The sequence below is a fragment of the Coregonus clupeaformis genome, chromosome 11 (genome assembly GCF_020615455.1).
Source record: "Coregonus clupeaformis isolate EN_2021a chromosome 11, ASM2061545v1, whole genome shotgun sequence".
Classification (NCBI taxonomy): domain Eukaryota; kingdom Metazoa; phylum Chordata; class Actinopteri; order Salmoniformes; family Salmonidae; genus Coregonus; species Coregonus clupeaformis.
In genome coordinates this window covers 25430599-25455522 of record NC_059202.1, presented here as the reverse complement: position 1 = coordinate 25455522, position 24924 = coordinate 25430599, and the positions used below count along the sequence as shown (strand labels likewise).

General features: G+C 45.7%; 1 protein-coding gene across 6 annotated transcripts in view; it reads left to right on the top strand.

The window, feature by feature from the left end:
• Nucleotides 1-24924, top strand: part of LOC121576440 (nuclear factor 1 A-type) — a 250098-nt gene that overhangs the window by 69736 nt on the left and 155438 nt on the right. For all 6 annotated transcript variants that reach the window (XM_041889580.2, XM_041889579.2, XM_041889583.2 and 3 more), the window contains exon 2: nucleotides 2342-2870. In XM_041889580.2, coding sequence (XP_041745514.2) covers nucleotides 2342-2870 — 529 coding nt within the window. The remainder of the gene's footprint in view (nucleotides 1-2341; nucleotides 2871-24924) is intronic.

Sequence of the window (24924 nt, the reverse complement as noted above, 5' to 3'; positions counted from 1 at the left end):
CTGACACACTTTTATCAGTAAATATACACTATTCTAGGGTTTGTTAGTGGAAATGCAGCAGATTATATATATTGAAATGAGGCCTATATATAAAATGGTTGAGGCACCTGTGCGTGTGTGTTTTATTAATGTTGAAAAGCAACAAGAAGGCAAATGTAGACTATGCAGGGATCGTTCAAATGGCCCAGCGACAGGGGAACTGTATATTATATACAGAAACCACAAATAACAATTCACATATCAGCCATGAAGAAGTTATATTTCATAGCACATTGGCTGAAATAACTTCAGTTGGAGACGCCATTTACTGGTTTTTAAAACGATACCATTTTCATGCCTATGAGACAAGGGAGTGTGAGTCCTTTTGAAATTCGATGAAAAGGATGGTGTCATGCCATCCCAGTCAGAGGTACAGTATTTCCACATATCAAGATGAGGACAAAGGTCTTTGATCTATGAATAGTTGAGTACATTTTGCACTGGCTCAAATTAAGATCCTACATTTGTAGTTGAGCACATTTTGCACTGGTTAAAATTAAGATCCTACATTTGTAGTTGAGCACATTTTGCACTGGCTCAAATTAAGATCCTACATTTTGCACTGGCTCAAATTAAGATCCTACATCTGTAGTTGAGCACATTTTGCACTGGCTCAAATTAAGATCCTACATCTGTAGTTGAGCTAATTTTGCACTGGCTCAAATTAAGATCCTACATCTGTAGTTGAGCACATTTTGCACTGGCTCAAATTCAGATCCTACATTTGTAGTTGAGCACATTTTGCATGGCCGGGGTGGTAAGATGGCCTGAGGTGAAGCCTACTCCAGACCACTCATTACTTCACTAACCTCTACTGAGTGTGTTTGGGAAATTAAAACACGTCCCTGTTGGAGTGGTGATTTCTTATTGTTTATTACATTTGATTGGATTTCATTGGTGCATCTGAAAATGTACTGTTAGTCCCGTGCCGTGACCCACAGTCCAGACAAACTATGTACTCACTGTACATATGCATGTAACAACTCACCTAGAAGAGAAGCATATCTGCTCTGTTGCTTATAGCATGATCTAGTGTGGCATGCTGGTACAAAATTGAAACGGAGTGCTTGGAATTGGCACACTTATACTTTTGAGTTAAAACGGTGTATCCGTATGTCCGGAGGTATTTGTTTAATTTAAAGGTAAAGATTTCAGGTTCCAGTGCTCTTTTATTTTCTCATTCGGCAATGAACGCTTTTAGTACATAATAATGATTTTTACAAAGGAGTTTAGGCACCTTTCATCTCTTTGGTAGCTCAGCTGTGTTTATTTTTTATATACTGTAATTATCTAAAATGTCCATGCAGTAAAGTGGGACTAACATTGTGTCGTCATTGTGATCGTCAGATCAATAGATTTAATGGTAGTGGTCATTTATCTATTATTACAATTTCTTTGTTCCTCGAAAATATTCCAGTGTGAGTTTGCAGACACGAGACTAGTTGAAATATGAGAGAGTAGTTCAGAGGTTGTTGTCTGGTTGCATGGTGCTGCTTTGTTCTGGCGTAGGGTGGTGCTGTAACATTTCCATGGCCTGTTTTATGTTGTGAGGCCAGATTTTGAGAGGGAGCATATTGTCCAGTGTGTGACTGTGCTAGTAGCAGGTGTAACGGACTGATCCACAACATGCCATCTATCCACATTCTTGCTCTAATAGCTGTGCAGGCAGCTCTCCCTGCTAAAAACCCATAGAATGTACCAGTCTTGGAACAGTTTTCTGAGCGAAACGTTTTTGCCTGTACATCTCTTTGTGTGTGTGTGTTTGCTCACGCATATGGCAAACAGTTAAAAATAGACTTTCAGCTTTCCCACTCGGTTATTGCTTTTTCTATGTCCTCTCTGGCAGACCCCCACAGACCCACATTCTTGCCAGAGAGCCAAGACATGGCCTAGACAGGCCCTATTTCACACTGCTCCCTCTTTGTCCATACGGCCCAGAGAAACTCCTCCGTTAGCCCGCTCTCCTTATGTTAATAGAACGGCCCAAGCGCAAAAAAAGGACATAAATAATCATAAATACAAACGTGGCAGACATTGCATATTATTTGTTTTCTAAAAAGTCATTTTTTGAATGATATTCTATCAAAGAGTAGTAGTGCATGTTCTTTATTGCATTCCTACATATTTCAGATAAAAGTAAATTAGTGTTTACTCAATGTATATCTGATTTCACAAGATTAATTGTAATGATGATTGCTGCTTTGTCTTTTATTCGATTACATAAAAAAAGTGTTTCACTATGAATGTATGTTACCACCAAATCATTCATAATTATTTTATCCTGTGGTCGTCTCTTCCACAGGATGAATTCCATCCTTTCATTGAAGCTCTGCTGCCCCACGTGCGAGCGTTTGCCTACACATGGTTCAACCTGCAGGCCCGCAAGAGAAAGTACTTCAAGAAGCATGAGAAGCGCATGTCTAAGGAAGAGGAGCGTGCAGTCAAGGACGAGCTGCTCAGCGAGAAGCCTGAGGTCAAGCAGAAGTGGGCATCACGCCTCTTGGCCAAGCTCCGCAAGGACATTCGGCCAGAGTTCCGAGAGGATTTTGTGCTCACCGTCACCGGGAAGAAGCCCCCGTGCTGCGTGCTGTCCAACCCCGACCAGAAGGGCAAGATGAGGAGGATCGACTGTCTGCGCCAGGCAGACAAAGTCTGGAGGTTGGACCTGGTCATGGTGATTTTATTCAAAGGTATTCCCCTTGAAAGTACTGATGGCGAAAGGCTGGTAAAGTCCCCACAGTGCTCGAACCCAGGGCTGTGTGTGCAGCCTCATCACATTGGAGTTTCTGTAAAGGAGCTCGACCTCTACTTGGCCTACTTTGTGCATGCAGGTAAGTCTCTCTTTTTTGTTTCTCAACTCTCTAAACAAGTCAACATTTGTTAGAAATTGGAATTGCGTAAATGTTGGCCTCACGCCATGTGATCATAAGAAATGGAATGTGTGATAAAGTTGTACTGTTAATCAAAAATAAAAACACTCGGATGGGGTTAGCGGGTCAAATGAACCTTATCAGAGAGTGCAGGCCAATGTAAAGTACATAGTTGGCTTCACTCTTTCAAGCAGGGGCTTCTTCCTCCACTAACAGCAACACAAACACCAGCTTTCACTTGCAAGGTTTGGAAGTGCTCTGTTTCACCAGGCAAAACAAGCACCTTAATTACAATAATTTCTTCTCTCCAACAAATGGAAGCTTTTGTGAGCTAGGTGTAATGTGTTCCTACTTTTACATTCCTATAGCATCATACTGTCAATGTTGTTGTTTTTTAAAAAGCTTTTGTTCAGTTTTTGCAGATTTTTGCATCGAAAGTCGTCAAATGTAAATTTAAAATGTTGTGTAGTGATTTTGGCCAAATATCTGAATGGCGCTTTTAATGTTTGGAATAAGCCTATAGGATTGATTCCCTTGTGGGAGCTGTGCAGTACTAGGTTTTAATCGGGCTGGAATGGGAGCTCATTTTAACTTGGGCCAAGCACAAAAGTGTAGGCCTTTGGAGGATTTTTGTTCAAATTCTGCATAATGGACCTCATCATGAATACCACAAACAGCTTAGTCAATGACGATCTAATAGGACACAAAGAAATCCCTGATTAGCAATATGCTAAACACATAAAACATTAAATTCAAGTGCTCGTTGGTGTAGACAAGTCAAACATTGACACTAATTTCCAAAGTTTCTTTTTGCACTTACATTTTTAGGAACAGATACAATTTGTCTCAAATATACTGGACAAAAATATAAACGCAACATTCAACAATTTTACTGAGTTACAGTTCATATAAGGAAATCAGTCAATTGAAATAAATTCATTAGGCCCTAATCTATGGATTTCACATGACTGGGCAGGGGCGCAGCCATGGGTGGGCCTGGGAGGGCGTAGGCCCACCCTCTTGGGAGACTGGCCCACCCACTGGGGAGCAAGGCCCAGTCAATCAGAATGAGTTTTTCCCCACAAAAGGGCTTTATTACAGACAGAAATACTCCTCAGTTTCATCAGCTGTCCAGGTGGCTGGTCTCAGACGATCCAGCAGGTGAAGAAGCCGGATGTGGAGGTCCTGCGCTGGCGTGGTTACACAGGGTCTGCGGTTGTGAGGCTGGTTGGACGTACTGCCAAATTCTCTAAACCGACGTTGAAGGCGGCTTATGGTAGAGAAATGAACATTAAATTCTCTGGCAACAGCTCTGGTGGACATTCCTGCAGTCAGCATGTCAATTGCATGCTCCCTCAAAACTTGAGAAATCTGTGGCATTGTGTTGTGTGACAAAACTGCACATTTTAGAGTGGCCTTTTATTGTCCCCAGCACAAGGTGTACCTGTGTAATGATCATGCTGTTTAATCAGCTTCTTGATATGCCACACCTGTCAAGTGGACAGATTATTTTGGCAAAGGAGAAATGCTCACTAACAGGGATGTAAACAAATTTGTGCACACAATTTGAGGGAAATGAGCTTTTTGTGCGTCAATAACATTTTATTTCAGCTCATGAAACATGGTACCAACACTTTACATGTTGCATTTATATTTTTGTTCAGTATACAATTTGCTGAGGCTCATTGTGGCTAAAATGGAAAACCCATTCTGCCAGCTTTTATACTTTGTAAGCCTATTCATGGGCGCTTTGCTCTCGCCAGCATTCTGATAGCTGAAGTTAGATGTTTTTTCGGCCTTGATTGTGAATCAGAGCAAGAGGGAGAAGAAAGAGATGGTGCCCACAGAGCATCTCTCTCTCTCTCTCTCTCTCTCTCTCTCTCTCACTCTCTCTCTCTCTCTCTCTCTCTCTCTCTCTCTCTCTCTCTCGCTCTCTCCGTCACTCTCTCTCTCTCTCTCTCTCTCTCTCTCTCTCTCTCTCTCTCTCTCTCTCTCCCGTCACTTTCTCTCTCTCTCTTTATCTCTCTCGTCGTCTCGTCCCACAGGATCAGGTTTCTTCCTGTGTCTTATTTAAAGCAGTGGAGCATTTCTAGAGCTCTGTTGATTAAAAGCCATCTGAAGAGAGATGACCTCATCCACCGATGCCGAAGGTGGGGTTTTTCAGCTGAAGTCAGTAATTGAATGTATCCCCCACTGCTGCCGGTGCAAGGGGTGGTAGGAGGGGACTTGTCCCCCCCGTGCCAACACTATCCTGCCACCAACCCTTTTAACAGCAAACTTAGTAGAGCACTTTTATTATCAGGGTATTAAAATTCTCAAGAACAACTATTGTGCAAATTCTTGCAAAGTGTATGAATACTTGCAAAGTTTACAACTTAATTTGCATTTTATTATCTTTATCTTTAGGCTTACTCTTCTATTATTGGGAGAGTTTTGTGATGTAATGCCACATGCCTAACCCTATTTAGTGGCGAGTGTGTGTGTGGGAGGGGATGGGCTGGGATATCAGTCTTTAACCAGGGCTTTCCGTGCGTTGTTCAACCGTCACAAGCTCGCATCGTCTGTCATCTTTAGGAACAATGTGGTGTCAGGGCGGGCCCCCCTTTGACTCCAGAGCAGGCAGCGTGGCCAGGGCTAATTTACGGCCTCGCTCTCGGCCCGGCAACGGGTGTCGCTATCACAGGAGCACTCAACATGTGGGAAAGGTCATGGCTTAAGATGTTAGGGCCTTGACCCTATCTTCTAGGCATTTGACCTCTTAGACAAATATCACCCCTCATTAGCAGCCAGTCAAGCTGCTGGATAGCATTGGCTTTGGAAGCCTCTGTGACCTCTTGTTAAAGCAGCCCACTTTCACTTGGTTTGGGGCAGCAGGACCAGTTGGTTAAAATTAGCCAATAACCGTTTCGGCATTGACCGAAGCAACCGCTTCAAGCCATTTATTTAATGGAAGCTAAAAAAAATAGCAAAAATTCTGCAAGCCGTATAGAATGCTTTAGTAGCCATTGATGGCATATGCCTAGATAGTTTTATGTAAAGTTGAAAGTTGTTGGGTGATTAACCGTTGCAGTGGTAGTTTAATGAAATCATACAAATTATATTGCTAAAATGTTCCGATAAAAAAAAATATATATTGTATTGCACCCAGATAGCTATTATTGGCACAAAACTGGATGAAAGAAAATTGTGTTGAGACTAGTGGTCCCATGGCTAGCTGGCCTTGCTTCCACTTAATGTTATGCGCTCTATTAAGTCTGCTAACCATGACTTCATGTCACTTCTGGACAAGAGGCACTGCTGTTGGTCCTCTGTAGCTCAGTTGGTAGAGCACGGCGCTGGTAATGCCAGGGTAGTGGGTTCCATCCCCGGGACCACCCATATGTAAAAATGTATGCACACATGACTGTAAGTCGCTTTGGATAAAAGCGTCTGCTAAATGGCATATTATTATTATATTACAAGAGCAAGTAGACTGGAGGGTATTGCAAAAACTATCTGGTGGACAACTGTCTAATAATTCAAATGGGATAGTTACTCTTGATAAGACTCTGGTCCTTTGATGCCCACCTTGATTGCCGACTCAAGATAATGGGCACTTAATAATTATTTATCGTGTGTCCCTTTCGGGAAATGTGTCTTGCATCTCAACAAACTACAGCAGAACAAGAAACCCCCCCCCACAAAAAAAATGCTGGCTTGTTTGAGAGACACGAGTCACCACCGTGCAGCGCCAGCGGAAGTGAAACCAATCACAAAATGGAGGGTGAAGGAAGTTGAGGGAGGGTTAAGGAGGTTGAAGGCCTCACTGTGGACTGGACTGATCTTTACCTCCTCAGGGCCTGATGAGCTGGCGAGACCCAGGCTTGTAAAGGGAGAAAGACGTCAGTGTCATGAAAGTGACAAGACATTGAAATCCAGGCGTCAGTGTCATGAAAGTGACAAGACATTGAAATCCAGGCGTCAGTGACGCAATGCAGATTGTTCATCTATAGTAGTGGAGCTTTTGTTTGGAGTTGGTGTCCTGTTATTGCTAGCTATAGCACATGGTTAGCCTAAATGATGGCAGTAAAGAAAACAGCCCATAGATCGGCTAACTAGGGGGAATGATGTTCTAATACAAAATAACATAAACTCGGGCCTAGTTGATTGAACTACATTTCCATCTCACCCTTCTCTCTGTTTTCGCTGTGCTTAATACAATTGAAGGATACCACTGGCTGGATGAGATAGGTCCACTCAGTGGCATGTCATGTGAACATTTCCAGGGCCGCTGTTTTTATTGCCGCTTTACCTTGTATGTCCCCGGTGGCAGAGATGAACAAACAGTTTGCGTGTGAATGTGAATGTCTGTAAAGACGTCTGCTCTATTTCCCTCTGAGCTCTTAAACAGATTTGCGCTGTAGCTCTCTAAACTAGTTAGCTTTGACGATGCATCCTCGAGGCACTGTAACATTTAGGTTCTGATCAAAAGTAAAGAGTCACTCCATTTGTTTTACTGCCCTGGAACTGCAAGCGTTTATGTCCAGAGAGTTTTGCGCAACCCTCCACAGGTTGGGCGAAGAGGGGTTTTGAAATGACTTGGCCTTACACACAGAGCACAGCACACCAGTCTAGTTTGCTGCCAGTTTAGATCATCAGCCACAGCTGTAAAACGAGGTGCAGAGAAAGGGAAAAGATACCTGCCGTTCCTTTGTAACGGTGCACACACACAAAGATGGTGGTTTGCTGTGTTGCCTGGGTTTTTTTGCTGAGAGTAACTCAATCTGGCAATATCTACCGGCTGACTTTTGGCTCTTCTAATGTTACAGCCGTTTTATATTTCCCTCCCCTTCCACAGGCTGAGGAATAACAATAATTTGGAGCTATTTAAGGCGCTTGTGGGATAAACCACAACCTTTGTTGTGGTTACTGCCCCCCCCCCCCACCACCCCCCACCCACCCACTCAACCCTGTTTGGGACTTCCCCCCCTCCCTAAATCCCACTAACCACCCGACTGCCGTAGCTATGATTATAACAATGACTGTGTCACCACACTCTCTTTCGTAAGTACAGCGGTACAGAGACACAAATACACACACACATGCACACACTGTACCATTCATTGTAATTGAGGTTGGGGCCCATTCATAAAAATGCGTCATTGTCATAGTGTTTGATATCAGCGAGTAATAGCAAGTTTGTGTGTCTGCTATGTAGATGACCTACTAGAGAAATCCCACAGCTGGCACAGCCCCCCAGTACCAAAGGACTAGCCCAGCCGGGATCAGATAGTCTGATACAATACACTGCCTTTTTAATTTCACTGGGTATGACCTTCTTTTGAACCATTTATTCACTGGTTTATTGGATTAAACAAAGCAGATAAGGTTCTCAGATGGGGAAACATTGTAAGATTTCTGTCGAACAGCATTCACCCTACGTGGGTAAATATCTCATAAACCTAATTTGCACCGCAAATTCAGGTAATCTGTTTAAAGTGCATTGTCAACGCTGAGCTCTCCCCGAAATCCTTACAAATGTACAGTTTTGGAACATATTGTCTGGTTCCAGTTGAGGATTTTGAAGCATGAACGATCACAAAACAAAAACAAATACGCTGGCCCATTTGTCGTCTTGACTGCTTTGAGGACCTTCTATGCCTCCATCTTTCTCAATTTCTTTGTTGTTCATTTGACAAACAAAAACTCATTCTCTCACTAAACAAGCCAGCGCATTTCAGCATGGGCATTTTAAATCCTAATACCTTTCAATATGCGAAACATAAAACAGATTAGCTAATTTCTAAATCTCGTATTTGGACAGATTTATTTATTTTTGCCACTTTGAGCAGCAGAGGCTAGGCTACGTAGCATTAGCTTTAGTGCAGCATAGTAAGAGGTGGTCTGGCATGTGTATAGAGAGGGGATGTGGTGGGGGGCTAGCTGCTGTCTCAATGGGGCAGACGGACGGATGGACGGATGGGGAAGTTGGGCTAATTAATTCTGCATTAATGCCCCATTCACTCCAAGACATCTCCAGCAGCAGAGAGGGGGAGACGGAGGCATGTGCCAAGCTTTCTGAAGCTCGCTGTTCTCTTTCTTCTTTGTTCATGAGATATGGTGGTTATCTATGAGACTTAGGCAGACAGGAATCTGTGGGCCTCAGATCTGCAGGAGCGATATTTTCTCCTCTCCTCCATGTTGGATATTTGCTGTTCTTTGTCTGTTTTTTGGGGCCTGTCTGGTTCCAAAGGAGTTAAAGCCTAGGAACTGCATGTGTTGAACCATAGCTCTCCTTAACGGCTAAGACCATTCAGGAATTCAGGACACAGAAGTCTCTTCCCGATTCAGAACAGCAGCTTTGGCTAACTTCTGAGAATGGCCTCTTTGTACCCACATGCCATTCAACAAGAGTCCCATTGTCTTTAGCTCCCTTCTAGCCTCAGCGCTCGTCATTGCTCAGTCTTTATTGTATGCACTGTGATTGTATTAGGACTTGATGAGGACTTCATTTGAATGGTGGGCAGACAGCTCATATGCTGTTCGGGCCTGAGCGGGGGAAACTGTGCTAATCATCTAATTACCGGCGGGACCTTTTTTTCTTTTTTTTGCCAAGCGTGCACTAGCTAGCTGTACATGGGTGAAAGCGCACGCAGAGAGGTAGAAACAAGCCATTCATCTCGCCGCCTGTCTTGGAATATTCCACTTGTTGTCCTGCGCATTGATTTGCCATGCCACATGATGGCGTGTCGGCGGTGCAAACTGAAGTACTTTTTAAACCACACACAAACACACACACACACACACACACACACACACACCAATGAATGTGTCAGTGAGTGAGAGGGTAGGAAAGGGGAGGAAGAGACGATCAGACGGTCAGGCCCGAATCTCAGGATTCACTGTGTTTAAACGTCAGCTCCTCTCCCGTCTTTGTCGATGGAGCTACAGGATTCACTGTGTTTAAATGTCAGCTCCTCTCCCGTATTTGTCGAGGGAGCTACAGGATTCACTGTGTTTAAATGTCAGCTCCTCTCCCATCTTTGTTGAGGGAGCTACAAGATTCACTGTGTTTAAATGTCAGCTCCTCTCCCGTCTTTGTCAAGGGAGCTACAGCAATGCGCTGCAGCTGGTGATTTGTGCCAGTTAGTAGGAAAATAGCGTAACCGTCTTTATAGGGGATCTTAGCAACTGAGAGAGGCTCATCTCCCGACACCCAGTGCCCTAGCTTTCTCACTTCAGCTGCCGCTTTCTAGCCGGCCCAGTGCAAACGGACCGACGGTCTGACGTCTGAGATTTGCTTCTCTTACACTTGATAACAAAACATTTACGGAATAGAATTGGTCCTTTATGGCCTCCAGAGTGGCGCAGCGGTCTAAGGCACTGCATCGCAGTGTTGCGGCATCAGTACAGCCTGGGGTTCAAGCCCAGACTGTGTCATTACCGGCCGTGACCGGGAGTCCCATAGGGCGGCGCACAATTGGCCCAGCATCGTCCGTGTTAGGGGAGGTTTTGGCCGGGGGGGCTTTACTTGGCTCATCGCGCTCTAGTGACTCCTTGTGGCGGCCGGGCGCCTGCAGGCTGACTTTGTCGTCAGTTGAACAGTGTTTCCTCCGACACATTGGTGCGCCTGGCTTCCGGGTTATGCGAGCGGGTGTTAAGAAGCGCGGTTTGGTGGATCATGTTTCGGAGGACGCATGACTCGACCTTCGCCTCTCCCGAGCCCGTTGGGGAGTTTCAGCGATGAGACAAGATCGTAATCACGAAATTGGGGAGTAAAAATAAAATAAAAGAGATACCCTCCTGGAGGTTTACACCAGGCCTCTCTAACCCTGTTCCTGGAGAGAAGCCCTCCTGGAGGTTTACACGAGGCCTCTCTAACCCTGTTCCTGGCCAGATACCCTCCTGGAGGTTTTCACTCCAACCCTGTTCCTGGAGTGATACCCTCCTGGAGGTTTTCACTCCAACCCTGTTCCTGGAGATATACCCTACTGGAGGTTTTAATGCCAACCCTGTTCCTGGAGAGAGACCCTAGTGGAGGTTTTAACGCCAACCCTGTTCCTGGAGAGAATCCCTCCTGGAGGTTTACTCCAGGGCTCTCCAACCCTGTTCCAGTCGAGATAGCTTCCTGGAGGTTTTTATTTTGACCCCAGTTGTAACTAACCTGATTCAGTTTATCAACCAGCTAATGATTAGAATCAGGTGCGCTAGATTTGAGTGAAAACCTACAGGACGGTAGCTCTCCAGGAACAGGGTTGGAGAGCCCTGGTGAATATTCATCAGTCCAAACAGGTGTGTTATTCTTCTTCTGAAGAGTCGTCTCAGAGGGAGCATAGCATAGCCACAAGGCTAGCTACATGCAAAATCGGGTGAGCGTTGGGGTTCAGTCAGAAAACTGCCAGAGTGGTACAGTCAGAAGTACAGTCAGAAAACTGGCAGAGTGGACACCGGAGGATGAAGAGGGAAACCGATTTCCAGCATTACAAATGCATTCCTAGAATTTTGTGTTTTTTCTGTCCGTTGTGGTGGGGGCACTGCTGTCCATTATCTTGAAGAGGTCTGAACTCGTTCAGTGCCAAGGCAAGAGACTGAGACCATGTGATCCACTGATGAGCCACTATTGTGTGGTGAACCCATTTGGGACAGCATATAAAAGGGACTGCAGACATGAAACAGAACAGCTGTGGCCGTCTGTAGGGGAAAGTTGCTACAGATGGTGAAAGAAGTGAAAAATAAACTATCGTATGGCTGGTCAAATATAGAAGAAAGACTAGGGGTTTACTGAACTGGTTCCTCTTGCATTGTGTGTGTGTTTGCAATGCATGTCTTGTCTTAGTGAGTGTGTTCAGTCAAGTGTTGTTTTTAGCTCTTGTGTAATAGCGGCGAATGCTTCCTGAATCACTGCTCTATCCTTATACCATTTCTGCCCATCTGCTGTGCAGTTCAACAAAGATGTATTTTCTCCGTGCTCCAACTGACACGTTTACTCCTTTTTACATGTTACCCCATTATATTTACATTATATTTAACAGTATTAGCATATACTGTATATTCATTAAAATTAGCAGGGGGGGCAGTGTGTGTAGACTACTGCAGGTCCTGTCTCTCTCGGCTGCTCTGTAGTTAAGAATGGAGGTCAGGCCAGCCGTCTGCCAGTGGGCCCACAGTCCCAGGGTCCCCCGCTCTGCTCTGCTCACCCTGCGGTGATTAAACCGTGAGTGAGTGACACGCTCCTCCTCGTGATGCACTGGATAGAGAGGGAAAATCCATCTCTCGCCTTCTTACAGCCTGGAAAGTATCAATCTGGAACACTGCATCTACCGTTTCAATCTCCAACAGCTTCCCCTCAAAAACAACTGCAGTTAGGCTGCATTACCAGAGATGTGGAGACGGAGAGGCCTGTGGTTATTACGGACAGAAGAACCAGGCAAACTCCAAAGTCACTCTAACCGTGATTGATGAGGACGGTAGTCGTTAGGTTAACGAGTCGACTGTGTTTGGTCGGTGAGTTAAGCAGCAGAGATGGGGATTTGACAGTGAGCCATCCCAAAGCCCCAGAGTGGAGGAGAGAGAGGGGAGCTGTTCTCCCCTCTGCATATTTCAAGAAAACTGTCCGGCCGCTTTGGACAGCGTCCAGGAGGAGAAGCCATACGAAGCGGCCATTTTGTAACGAGGGCCTCTGACGTGACGTTTCACCTCTTTGTTGTCGTTTTCTTCCCTCCATTGGTTTCTGTTCATATTGTCAGATGGTCGTTTTTAATTATTGACAAGTGAAGGGTGGTGGTGGGGGTAGGGGGGGCGTAAGTGTGGAGTCTTTTTTATTTTATTATTGAACTATTTTTCCACCAGCACCGCCCTCAGTCGCTCCATCTGTGTATGCGGAGCAGGGCAATATAAATAAATAATTCAATATGGATAATAAGGCTGTGGCGCTACAGCGTGCCAAGCCACAAGGCCCTGGCACAGCGCACACTGAATCCCCTTGTTTAGTTCAGCGGAAAGGATGGGCGCTCCTTCAAGAAAACATTGAGCATCAACCCAGTACATTAGCAATTACGCTTCCCTGGCTTGCGTCAGGAGCTAATGTAAACATTGCTTCTCCTGGCATGCCGGGGCAAAACAACAAGCTCGGGACCAAGCCACCTTTTTGAAGAAGAGAAATTAAAGATCCGAAAAGAAAGCCAGGCATAGGGAAGTTGGGATATTTTTTTCGATTCCTGAAGTGCTTCCCAGCTCCAAGCCATCCCAAGGCTAATGAGATGAGAGGAAGGGGAGAGATGCTGATTATTTAGGTCTGTATGGCTTGTGTGGCCTAATGAGGAAACCTACTGTCAAATCATGACCCGTGCCTCTTTCTCCTACTCACCTTCTCTTGCACGGTGATTTCACTGTAAAACTTCCCACTCTGCCATGAATGAGGGACAGAAAGAAATAATCCCCCCCCACTTTAGGTCTGCTGTTCCCAAAGAGTGGATCCGCATGGTGCGTTTTCTTTAGGTAATTAATATGGCACCTTTTACGAGATACCCCTGCGATTGTGTGGCCACTCCCAGATATGCTTGCTGCTTGTTAGTTTTGTTAGACCAGTAAGTCTGACACAAGTGCATTCTCGACCGCCAAGCATTACGGCCCTCATTTATTTGTGCCCTTCAACCATAAAACTGTTTTCAAAGGGGAGACAAAAGCGGCACTTGATTAGTCGTGAAACTGTCTGGGAACCAGGCTCTAGGCGACCAAGCTAATTGGTCAAAATTTCCTATCAAGAAAGGAGAAACTCCTATTCCCGTATATGCACGTTTAAATGAATGTATTTTTGTCTTTTTCTGAGGCCCCTTATAATCACGAACCAGTTTTCTCCCGTCATTCTTTCTGTGTGTTATTTAGTCTCCATCGTCAGGACCAACTCCTGAACCCAAATGGATGGGAATTGAGGGGGGCCTCCCTCTCCTAATGGACAGCTCATATTACTTCACACAGACAGAGAAGGCGTCTGGCCCCGGAGAACTCAGCGCTCTGTCGTGAAATATTGAATATTGTTTAAAGATTCCTTTTATCCGTGCTTGGGCTTGGAGGGCGGGAGGAGGGAGGGGACAGAACAAAAGGGAGAGAAGTCATTAAGAACCACCTGACCTTCTACTCAGACCATACAGGCCCCATAATGAGGGCTAACCTCAGTAAGTTGTCCTAAACCAAGGTGTCTGCGGTTTACCTCTATGACCCTTGTGTTGTCTGTGCACTGTGAGCGCTTATGTAATTGCTAACGAACACACACGCCAAACAAAAGTATCTCACGGCGTCTCGTCAAGCAAAAGTGCAGTAAGTCAATATTCCCCGAAACGTTAACGGTGGGTCGTCTTCCTAGAAAGTTGGGACCTGCTGTGAGTCGAGCCAGATATTTCCCCTCACACCCGTTGGCTGCGGAAAACAAGTGGTGGTAGCCCTTGGCCTAATCCCTGCTCGTATGTACCCCCCCCCCACCCCCCACCCCGGAGCTGAGCGAGAGAGGCTGGAGGGTATGGTTCAAAGTCAGATATACTGAGATAAGGCAACATTCTATCATACCAACTCTGTGCCGTGTGACCAGCCCAAAACTGCTCTCCCTGTGACCAGGCAGGCAAAAGTTAGTGCTTCTCTCTCTCTCTCTCTAGCATATCATTCCCCATCACTTTTCTCTCCCCCTCTCTATCTCTCTGCATGGTGCAGGTGGGATAGTTTTCTGGTTGGTGACAGCTATTTTCTGTTGATGTCCCGTGGCTGAACTCTGTTGGAGCAGGGAGGGTCTATACTAGTCTACTACCCTTACGAGTGTCGCTCGATCTTCTCTGTCTCCATCACACCATAAACAACGTCGTCTAGAGGCCAGAATTGAAATGTTTGCATAGGGACAAAACAAATATGCAGCTATGACAGCAGAAGCTAGCTGAGGTTAGAAATACCTGTGGAGCGACAAGAGAAAGGACAGTGGTTGAGGAGTATTGTCTGTATTGTACTGTAAAACTCACACACACACACACACACACACACACAGAGACGCATATGCACGCACACACAGACACGTTTTTGCTCTCTCCTCTCCTCTCCTCTCCTCTCCTCTCCTCTCCTCTCCTCTCCCTCCTCTCCTCTCCTCTCCTCTCCTCTCCTCTCCTCTCCTCTCCTCTCCTCTCCTCTCTCCTCTCCCCTCTCTCTCTCTCTCTGCTGCTTCATGCTAATTAAATTCCTGCGCTGTCCATTAGACGGATAGAGTGAGCGGACTGCTGACTCAACACAGGTAGGGCAGCCCGCTGTAATGGCTGGGAGAGCTCAAGTGCCCAAGCAATTCATTTGGCCCCCATTTTACACATCCCTGGGTCACCACATGCTTTCAAGGGTGCAGAGAGGAGAGAGGGGTGCGAGCCAGGGGGAGGGATAAGCTAATAACTTCAAAATGCTTTAATTCTAAATGGACACTACACCAGGCTGTGTCCTCTAAAATGTACTGACGTGTGCTTACCCTCTCGATGTATTGGCTTGTAGTCTTTTCAACTACTTCACTAGGCTTCACTAGGGTAATGGAACTCAAATATTATTGTAATTGCCATGTTAAAATCTACACAGGTGACTCCTTTCCAAAAGGTTTGGGGTATTTCCCTTTCATACCACAGAGACAGTTTAACCTTGATGTTGAGAAGCTATCAGCGGGTAAAGCCATCAAAGGGCTGTGGCCGGTACATTGGGCAGGTCGGCAATGTTCTTTCTTCACAAAGCTTGTGGTGTCACAGCTATCTTTTCCTGGAGGGTTGTGACAATATGCAAGGCACGGCACACATTATTTAGGATCTGACCGCCAATAAACAATGAAGAATTTACACCTCCGCCACAGCCCTTGAAACTGTGTGTACAGGAGTGAAGTGTTCCAAACTCCTTATTGACCGTGGGTAACCATTTCGTCAGGGTTTTTTCAGAAAAAATCTAGCTGTGAAATACACTCTGACAGCTATCTACACTGACACTGTCTACTGTGCCTCGGTTAGAAACACTAACCATATTGATAATACAACATCCAGCCTCCATATCAACGGAGAACATATTCAGAGATCACCTTGAATTGTGACACTCTGGCTCTATGGACTTTTATTTTAGAGCCAGGGTTGTATTTCTTTTGGTGGTGTTGGGTATGGGTGAGTTTCATTTGTTTGTGTTTTGGTAATTGGTCAATGACTCCCAATCGGAGGTAACGAGTGTCAGCTGTCGGCTCGTTATCTCTGATTGGGAGCCATATATATACTGTTGTGTTTCACTGTTGGTTTGTGGGTTTTTGTTCTATGTTCAGTCGATGTACTGAGGACGTTACGGATCGTGTTTTGTTTTGTCGTTATTTCAACATTAAAGTCATCATGTTCACTCCCAACGCTGCGCTTTGGTCCTATTTCATAGACGGTCGTAACATGAATCCTAATGGATATAATAGCACTAAAGATATGTGAATAGTTGACGATAATTGATGGTGCGTTCAATTAAAATCAATTATCTTTTTCACATGCTCCGTAGTCTCAACTCGTTATGGTCGAAAAGGTTCCCATCATTGTTCCCCACCACCTCTAAAAGAGAAACGGCCTCTCGTAAGTCCTCAGGGGTATGTTAGCCTCCCATTATGTGTGCACGCACAGTGTGGGAACAAGAGGGATCTCCTCGAATCCCCTCAGTCCCCAGGGCGATACCCTCAAAGAGTTAAACCCCCCACCCCTCCCCACCCAGATCAACAGAGTCCTGAGCGGACGAAGAACAAACAAGAAATTAGAAAAAACAACAACAAAACTATCCAGTTGCCGCCTCTTCTTTACTCATTAGCATGTGAATCGCTATTCATCCATTTAGGGTCCATCAGAACCTCATGAGCACCCAGTTGCCATTGGCTCCTCACAGACAAAGCCTGCCAAGAGAAACTGCAAAGAGCAGCTATCCCTACCAATGACTTTCCATACAAAATAGAATCTCAGACAGGCACTGAATGGTATGTGTTGGTGCGTCCCAATCAGGTGTAGTGGATAGAGACTGAGAGAAGAAGAAGTGATGCATAGAAGGGGGGGGGCGTTGAACTAGGATGCAAGAGGTGCAGCTGGCTCATACAGACTCCCCATTCCCACACTCCCCTGGTTTGTACTGGTCTAGTCTTAATTCACCATTTGCCTAATTAACATCTCATCTGCATAACTTGTTGCGCCCCCCCTCCCCGTGCCCCCTCTGCCAAAACAATGAAAAGCATCTCTGGTTAAGATAAAAGCGATCTGCGCTCTAACGACTCTTGCTTTTCTCGTCAGCAATTAAAACGCCTACGGTTAAGGTGGAACCTGGGGCTTTCCAAATGCACAGCAACAGGCATGTATTTGAGGTCACGTTATTGATTGTGAGTTGAATTCCAAAAAGTCACAAATTGTAGTTTGGAAAACCCAATTCCTTTGTGATTTGACCCCAGTCTGCTTGAAAAACATTTTCTAGGATGTCTGGGTCATAATAGCAAAATACTTTAAAAAACTTCATCCTGCTTGTTGCGCTCTTTGGATGCGTTGGGGTTACGAGGTCGTGTGAAGCAACACGGTTGAGGACTTTTTAGTTTTAGTTCAAATGAATTTAAGTGACAGTATAATCACATGCTGTATAAGCCCAGACGTATGTTAGACCATGGCTGATAAGAATACACAGCATATACCCCCATAGAATACACACTTCTCCAGCAGACACTAAATCTGTGCGGTCTGCTCGGACTGTGAGAAAACTATGCGTAGCGGTAGATAGAGAGATGGATCTCGTGCACTGGGCTTGTTGGTGTGCTGTCAGTACCACGGTGACGGGGTGGGTGGGCGCTCGCCCAGCTCCGAGGTCACAGCCCAATTCACGCTTCTTTTCTCAAACTCCTGTCCTGAGCACGGGAAACTGACAGATGTCTGTTAATAGCGTCTCAACATGGACATTATGGACAATAACGAAAAACACTTGTCTGTCTTTCTTGGTGTTGGGACAGTGTCCAAGAGCCAAAATGGCTGTCTGAATGCCTAAGGTCGACTTTTATAACCACCTTGCTCCCTCGCATATTAGGACAAAGACTAACATCGTAAACCGGGTGCTCAAGAGCCGTTGTTTGTGCTTTGGTTGATGACAGAACACAGATAACAATCTTGCTAAGCCTGCTCTTGATTGTTTTGATGCAGCCGATGCCCAGACTTTGTATTCCCTTTAAAACCCAAATACACTAGTTCGAACAGCTCCAGATGCTTGAGGTTTTGGAAATGAGAGGGAGATGAGGGCGAGGTTTACCTCTGGGCTGCGTTGGTTTGTGTATCGGGGCCTGCCCTGCAGATGCTAGCCACCACCACGTGCCTCGCTGCTGCAACCACAAATAAACTACACACAAGTGCTGTGACCAGGCACTCTCCCTTTCTCCTTGCTTTTCCTCTTTCTCCCTCCCTCTCTCTCGCTCTCTCATGTGTCCTCCTCATTCTGTATTCCTCTTTCTCGATCTCTCCTACCTCCCTCTCTCCTTTCCCAGGGTGATTCAGCATGCAGCACTGAGAGTCAGGTTTTTTCAGGACGGGGGGAGGATGGAGAGGGAAAGTGATAGTTCTATTTTGTGTGCCTGCCCTGCTTTGCGCCGGCTCTGAAATGACAGGCTATGGGGTGTATTATTACCCCTGTAGCACGCCTCCCTCCACAGCCAGACCCAAATGCTCTCTGCAGAGGGAGAGGAGGATAAACCTGCTCTCCTCCCCTGACCCCACGCATAGCTTCACAGCAGCAAGCACCTTTTATAGTTTGTTTTTCTGCATTGAATCGAGAGAGGGAGACCCCCCTTTTTTCCTTTTGCATACTTCTCCTGGCTGAACCAAGTTCTCCTCTCCTCTGGTGTTTGTGAAGGTGTGATCCACGCCCTGTGTCAGCAGTAGCTAGCTAGCTGCGTCATCCTCCAGGTTCCAAGGGCTTTTGAGGGAGACGGTTTAGGTGCCACCGGAGCAATTAAATGCAGGCTCTATGAAATAACCAGACCACCCCTCCCCGCACTTAAATCACAGCATAGACAGCGTCTTTAAAGTGGCAGCTCCCGCCTGCCTGCCCGCTCTCCAGCTAGCTCAGTCCCATTGCGCTGTGTTCAAACCCAAGAAGATGCCTGGTATTTTATTTGTTTTTATTCAAGCTTTGCAATAACGAGCGTTAACCTAATTCAGTTCAGTTGTTTTGTGTGGTGGAATGTGTGTCAAAATGACTTTTTGTCTGTACACTGTCGATGTTCTCAACTTGCTACAATTAAATAAGTATTTTAGGTTGAAGTCCCTAGACTTTTAAAGGGAATTCCACCACTTTTTAAGGTTCATCTTTTTCAAAGTGGTGGAATTCCCTTTAAAACATGGCTACTAGGGTTGAAGTGCAACTTCCTAGTGACTAGTCCTTCCCTCTCTGAATGGCCGCGGGTCCTTACAGAGAAATCAATGGTGTGATGTAGTTATCGGGGAGAAAATCGATAGTTACATATCGGGACGATGCATCGTATTGTTTTGACAATATCGCAATATTATTTTTTTGCGCTAGTTGGCTGTACCTGCACCAAAACTCCAGTATTTTCCTTCATGGCTTGTTCTCCATCTTCTTTTTAAATAGGGATTCAATTTGAGTGAGAATCTCAATACATATCATATCGGCACATACGTATCGTGATGATATCGTATCGTGAGGTCCCTGACAATTCCCAGCCCTAGTATGATGGAGCATAAACGTAATGCGAATGAATGTATTCAGTTATCAGAACAGCATGTGGTATTGATCTGTTTACGGCTATTCCTGTTGGATGAATACACGCTCGCTGAACACTCGCCTACACACCCACAGGGTGAGTGATGTCACAAACATTACAGGGAACATTGTCATGACTCTCAGTCACCACAGGGAAATACTGTACACTTGTGTGCTTTGTTGTTCCAGCAAGTGAACATCAGTGAGGATTGAGAATAAGAAAGATTCAATGGGAGAGGTCAAAGTTGAGGAATGTTATTAGACACAGTGAGATTTGACAAAAACTAAATATTGTTGCAGATTAAATCGTCGGATTTAGATTTATTGATTATATAGATAGATGAAAGGCCATTGAATGGACTACTCTCCAGCTTCCTAGGCTGCAGTCAGTGCATGTAGGTTAAACATATGCTACATTAGCGAACGTACAGCATCCTCTGTCAAAGCCTCGACCGGGGCGGCTAGCGCGCTGATTAATGCTTCACATTGTACCGGCAATTCTGTTTCTGAACGCAGTAGTGCCATTTTACAGATTACTTCATTGTAAATAACTGAATTGACCCCATTAAGCATTTTCCGGAGTATTGGCGTGTTGATTTCACAGCCACAAGCAGGAAGAACACTGTCATTAACATAGAAACAATAAAATACAATAAAAAAGATGCCCAAACGAAGCACGAGAAAGTAATTATTTGAGGCGGATTGAATTCAGTCGTCGTGTCACAATATTGGGCTCTGGCGCATCTCCATGACGTCTGCCATATCCTGTGTGGTAAGTACAGTGAGTGGTTAGATGGAGGGAGTGGGCCGGGGCCGTGGCGGAGGTAGAGAGGGGAGGCCCAGAGAGAAGGAACAATGGTACAGTGAGGAGGAGAAGAAAGAGAGGGAAGGGAAAGGGAGAGAATGGGGGGAAAGAGGATGAAGAAAGAAGGGGGGAAAAAGAGAGAGGAAAGGAAGCAAAGAGAGGGAAGGAGAGAGGAGAGGGAAAGAGAGAGGAGAGGGAAAGAGAGTGATATAGGGAAAGAGAGAGATAGAGGGAAAGATAGAGGAGGGAAAGAGAGGAGAGGGAAAGAGAGTGAAAGAGGGAAAGAGAGAGAGAGGGAAAGAGAGAGATAGAGGGAAAGAGAGAGGAGAGGGAAAGAGAGGAGAGGGAAAGAGAGCGATAGAGGGAAAGAGAGAGGAGAGGGAAAGAGAGAGGAGAGGGAAAGAGAGGAGAGGGAAAGAGAGAGATAGAGGGAAGGAGAGAGGAGAGGGAAAGAAAGAGGAGAGGGAAAGAGAGCGATATAGGGAAAGAGAGAGGAGAGGGAAAGAGAGTGATAGAGGGAAAGAGAGTGATAGAGGGAAAGAGAGGGGAGAGGGAAAGAGAGTGATAGAGGGAAAGAGAGTGATAGAGGGAAAGAGAGGGGAGAGGGAAAGAGAGAGGAGAGGGAAAGAGAGAGATAGAGGGAAAGAGAGAGGAGAGGGAAAGAGAGAGAGAGGGAAAGAGAGAGATAGAGGGAAAGAGAGAGATAGAGGGAAAGAGAGAGGAGAGGGAAAGAGAGAGATCTCTCTCTATCCATCTCTCTCTCTCACTCTCTCTGTCCGTCTCTCTCTCTCTCTCTCTCTCTGTCCGTCTCTCTCTCTCTCTGTCCGTCTCTCTCTGTCTGTCTCTCTCTCTCTTTCTCTCTCTCTGTCCGTCTCTCTCTCTCTCTGTCCGTCTCTCTCGCTCTCTCTCTGTCCGTCTCTCTCTCTCTATCCGTCTCTCTCTCTCTCTCTCTCTCTCTGTCCGTCTCTCTCTCTCTCTATCCGTCTCTCTCTCTCTCTCTCTGTCCGTCTCACTCTCTCTCTGTCCGTCTCTCTCTCTCTCTCTCTCTCTCTCTCTCTCTCTCTCTCTCTCTCTCTCTCTCTCTCTCTATCCGTCTCTCTCTCTCTCTCTCTGTCCGTCTCTCTCTCTCTCTCTCTGTCCGTCTCTCTCTCTATCCGTCTCTCTCTCTCTCTCTCTCTTTGTCCGTCTCTCTCTCTCTCTATCCGTCTCTCTCTCTCTCTCTGTCCGTCTCACTCTCTCTCTGTCCGTCTCTCTCTCTCTCTCTCTCTCTCTCTCTCTCTCTCTCTCTCTCTCTCTCTATCCGTCTCTCTCTCTCTCTCTGTCCGTCTCACTCTCTCTCTGTCCGTCTCTGTGTGCGGTGCGGCACATTATATTTAATCCGTGATCTTTGTTTTCAACAAACGCAGCGCAAGCTGTTGCTGGCAGGGCCATGGGGCTCAGGGCCCATCTGGAAAGCGGGCCTTGTGCGAGGGAATTAGAGGGGGAATTTAAGGGGGTTTGCCTTGCCCAGGGAGAGGAGAGCCTGTGCTGATAACGGCTCCGGCCAGACCCTTGTCCTGTTTGCATTCACAGCCTAATGCGGCTGGTACTGCTTCTCTGGTGCTCAATTCTCTCACCCCTAATCTGCCGATGCATAATTGATGCTCCGGCGTTGATGCCCCACCACCGAGGCCCCCACCTCTTTTGTTTTTGTTGTTTTGGACGAGGCGGACTTGCAGTTTTTGTTTTAGGTGGATGTCTTTTGCTCCTGATTGAAGCTGGGATAGTCCAGAAGTCCCCCACCTCCCCCACCTCCTCCTTCTCCTCCTTCTGACGTTCCCTTTGAATGGCTCAGATAAGAGCAACAGGGACTCTACAGCTGCATCACACACAGACATCACACAGACATCACACACATCACAAACAGTCAATGGCAGCTTTATGAGGCCGGTTACCCACTGTGATCTTGCTTCCATTTTAAGGCCTTACACTGCAAGTGGGAGGATATGAGGTTTGTATATGCGCGTGCGTGTGTGTGTTGGGGATTGGGGAAACCTAGCTCAGCCCGGCCCAGCCTGTGGGACTGATCAGAGGATTGGGTTTCTGACTGTCTCTGCCCCCCCTCCCCCCTCTCTTTCCCTCTCTATGCTGCTTTCTTTAATGCCATCATGTTAATGACGTGCTTGCCTCAGCTGCAGACGTTCCCACCATCACTTACACACACATTCACACCAGGAGACGCACCGTGCGACCTTTCAACCCCACGCATCCAAATCAAATCAAATTTTATTTGTAAACAGCACGTGTAGATTAACAATGAAATGCTTACGGGCCCTTGCCAACAATGCAGAGAGAAAAATAGAAAAATAATAGAAAAATGATATCACAAGGAATAAATACACACTGAGTAACGATAACTTGGCTATATACACGGGGTACCAGTATTACATTTTACATTACATTTTAGTCATTTAGCAGACGCTCTTATCCAGAGCGACTTACAGTTAGTGAGTGCATACATTTTTCATAGTATTGAGACTATGTGCAGGGGTACCAGGTAATTGAGGTAGCTATGTACATATAGGTAGGGGTAAAGTGACTAGGAAACAGGATAGATAATAAGAAGTAGCAGCGTATGTGACGAGTCAAAAGAGTTAGTGCAAAGGGGGGGGTCAATGCAGACAGTCCGGGTAGCTATTTGGTTAACTATATATCAGTCTTATGGCTTGGTGGTAGAAGCTGTTCAGGGTCCTGTTGGTTCCAATCTTGGTGCACTGGCTCCAGGCCATCTATAAATCACTGCTAGGCAAATCCCCGCCTTATCTTAGCTCATTGGTCACCATAGCAGCACCCACCCGTAGTCTGCGCTCCAGCAGGTATATCTCACTGGTCATTCCCAAAGCCAACACCTCCTTTGGCCGCCATTCCTTCCAGTTCTCTGCTGCCAATGACTGGAACGAATTGCAAAAATCTCTGAAGCTGGAGACTCTTATCTCCCTCAATAACTTTAAGCATCAGTTGTCAGAGCACCTTACCGATCACTGCACCTGTACACAGCCCATCTGAAATTAGCCCACCCAACTACCTCATCCCTATATTGTTATTTATTTTGCTCTTTTGCACCCCAGTATCTCTATTTGCACATAATCTCTTGCACATCTAGCATTCCAGTGTTAATACTATTGTAATTATTCTGCACTATAGCCTATTTATTGCCTTACCTCCATAACTTGCTACATTTGCACACACTGTATATATATTTTCTGTTGTATTTCTGACTTTATGTTTTTTTTACCCCATATGTAACTCTGTGTTGTTTTTATTGCACTACTTTGCTTTATCTTGGCCAGGTCGCAGTTGTAAATGAGAACCTGTTCTCAACTGGCTTACCTGGTTAAATAAAGGTGAAATAAAAAAATAAAAATAAATTGGTACCGCTTACCATGCGGTAGCAGAGAGAACAGTCTATGACCTGGGTGGCTGGATTCTTTGACAATTCTTAGGGCCTTCCTCTGACACCGTCTGGTATAGAGGTCCTGGATGGCAGGGAGCTTGGCCCCAGTGATGTACATGGCCGTTCTCACCACCCTCTGTAGCGCCTTGTGGTTGGATGCCAAGCAGTTGCCATACCAAGCGGTGATGCAGCCAGTCAAGATGCTCTCAATGGTGCAGATGTAGAACTTTATGAGGATCTAAGGGCCCATGCCAAATCTTTTCAGCCTCCTGAAGGGAAAGGGGCATTGTCGTGCCTTCTTCACGACTGTGTTGGTGTGTTAATTCCTTAATGATGTGGACATAGAGTAACTTGAAACTCTCGACCCGCTCCACTACAGCCCCGTCGATCCATATATTCTGTGTGCATCAGAAGGCAAACACAGCCATATCTGACTGGTGGCGGTGGCATTTAACAGACCCAGGGCTTAGTTGATTGAAAGGATTACATTTTGATTTGTTAAAATTGATTGAAAAATAAAACAAAACTGATTGCGAGCTCCGAAAGCCCCACTGAGTTCAAATAAAGCCAGGCGGGCCCCGGTTCACCATAAGTGCCCTAATCAGTCAAGAGTCGGCGGGGGGGGGGGTCGGAGGATTAAAGTGTTTGATTTGAACATCTGTCTGCAATGGGGCTTTAATTGTCCCGCTCAGTTTCCTCTGTATTCTCTTACTGTAGTGTCCACAACGCTCCTCTCGCTGAGCTCTAAACCAATTAGAGGTTGGGGTTAAGGGTAGGAGGAAAAAAGGGGTCCCGGCTAATTTAATAACTCCACAACACATTTCAACACTTCCCAATAAACGCTAATAAGATATTTTGTTTACTTGTTTACATTTTATTTTAGGAGTTTTGTGAGGTTGGTTTGTTGGATGAGGTGCAAATGAAAAGCCATGATGCGCTTAAAACAGATGTTTCTGTATGTAACCCCCAGGCCAAAGCAACTTTAGTCTCACCAGTGCCAAGTCCAACCAGCTGTGTGTGTGTGTGTGTACTGGTGTGTG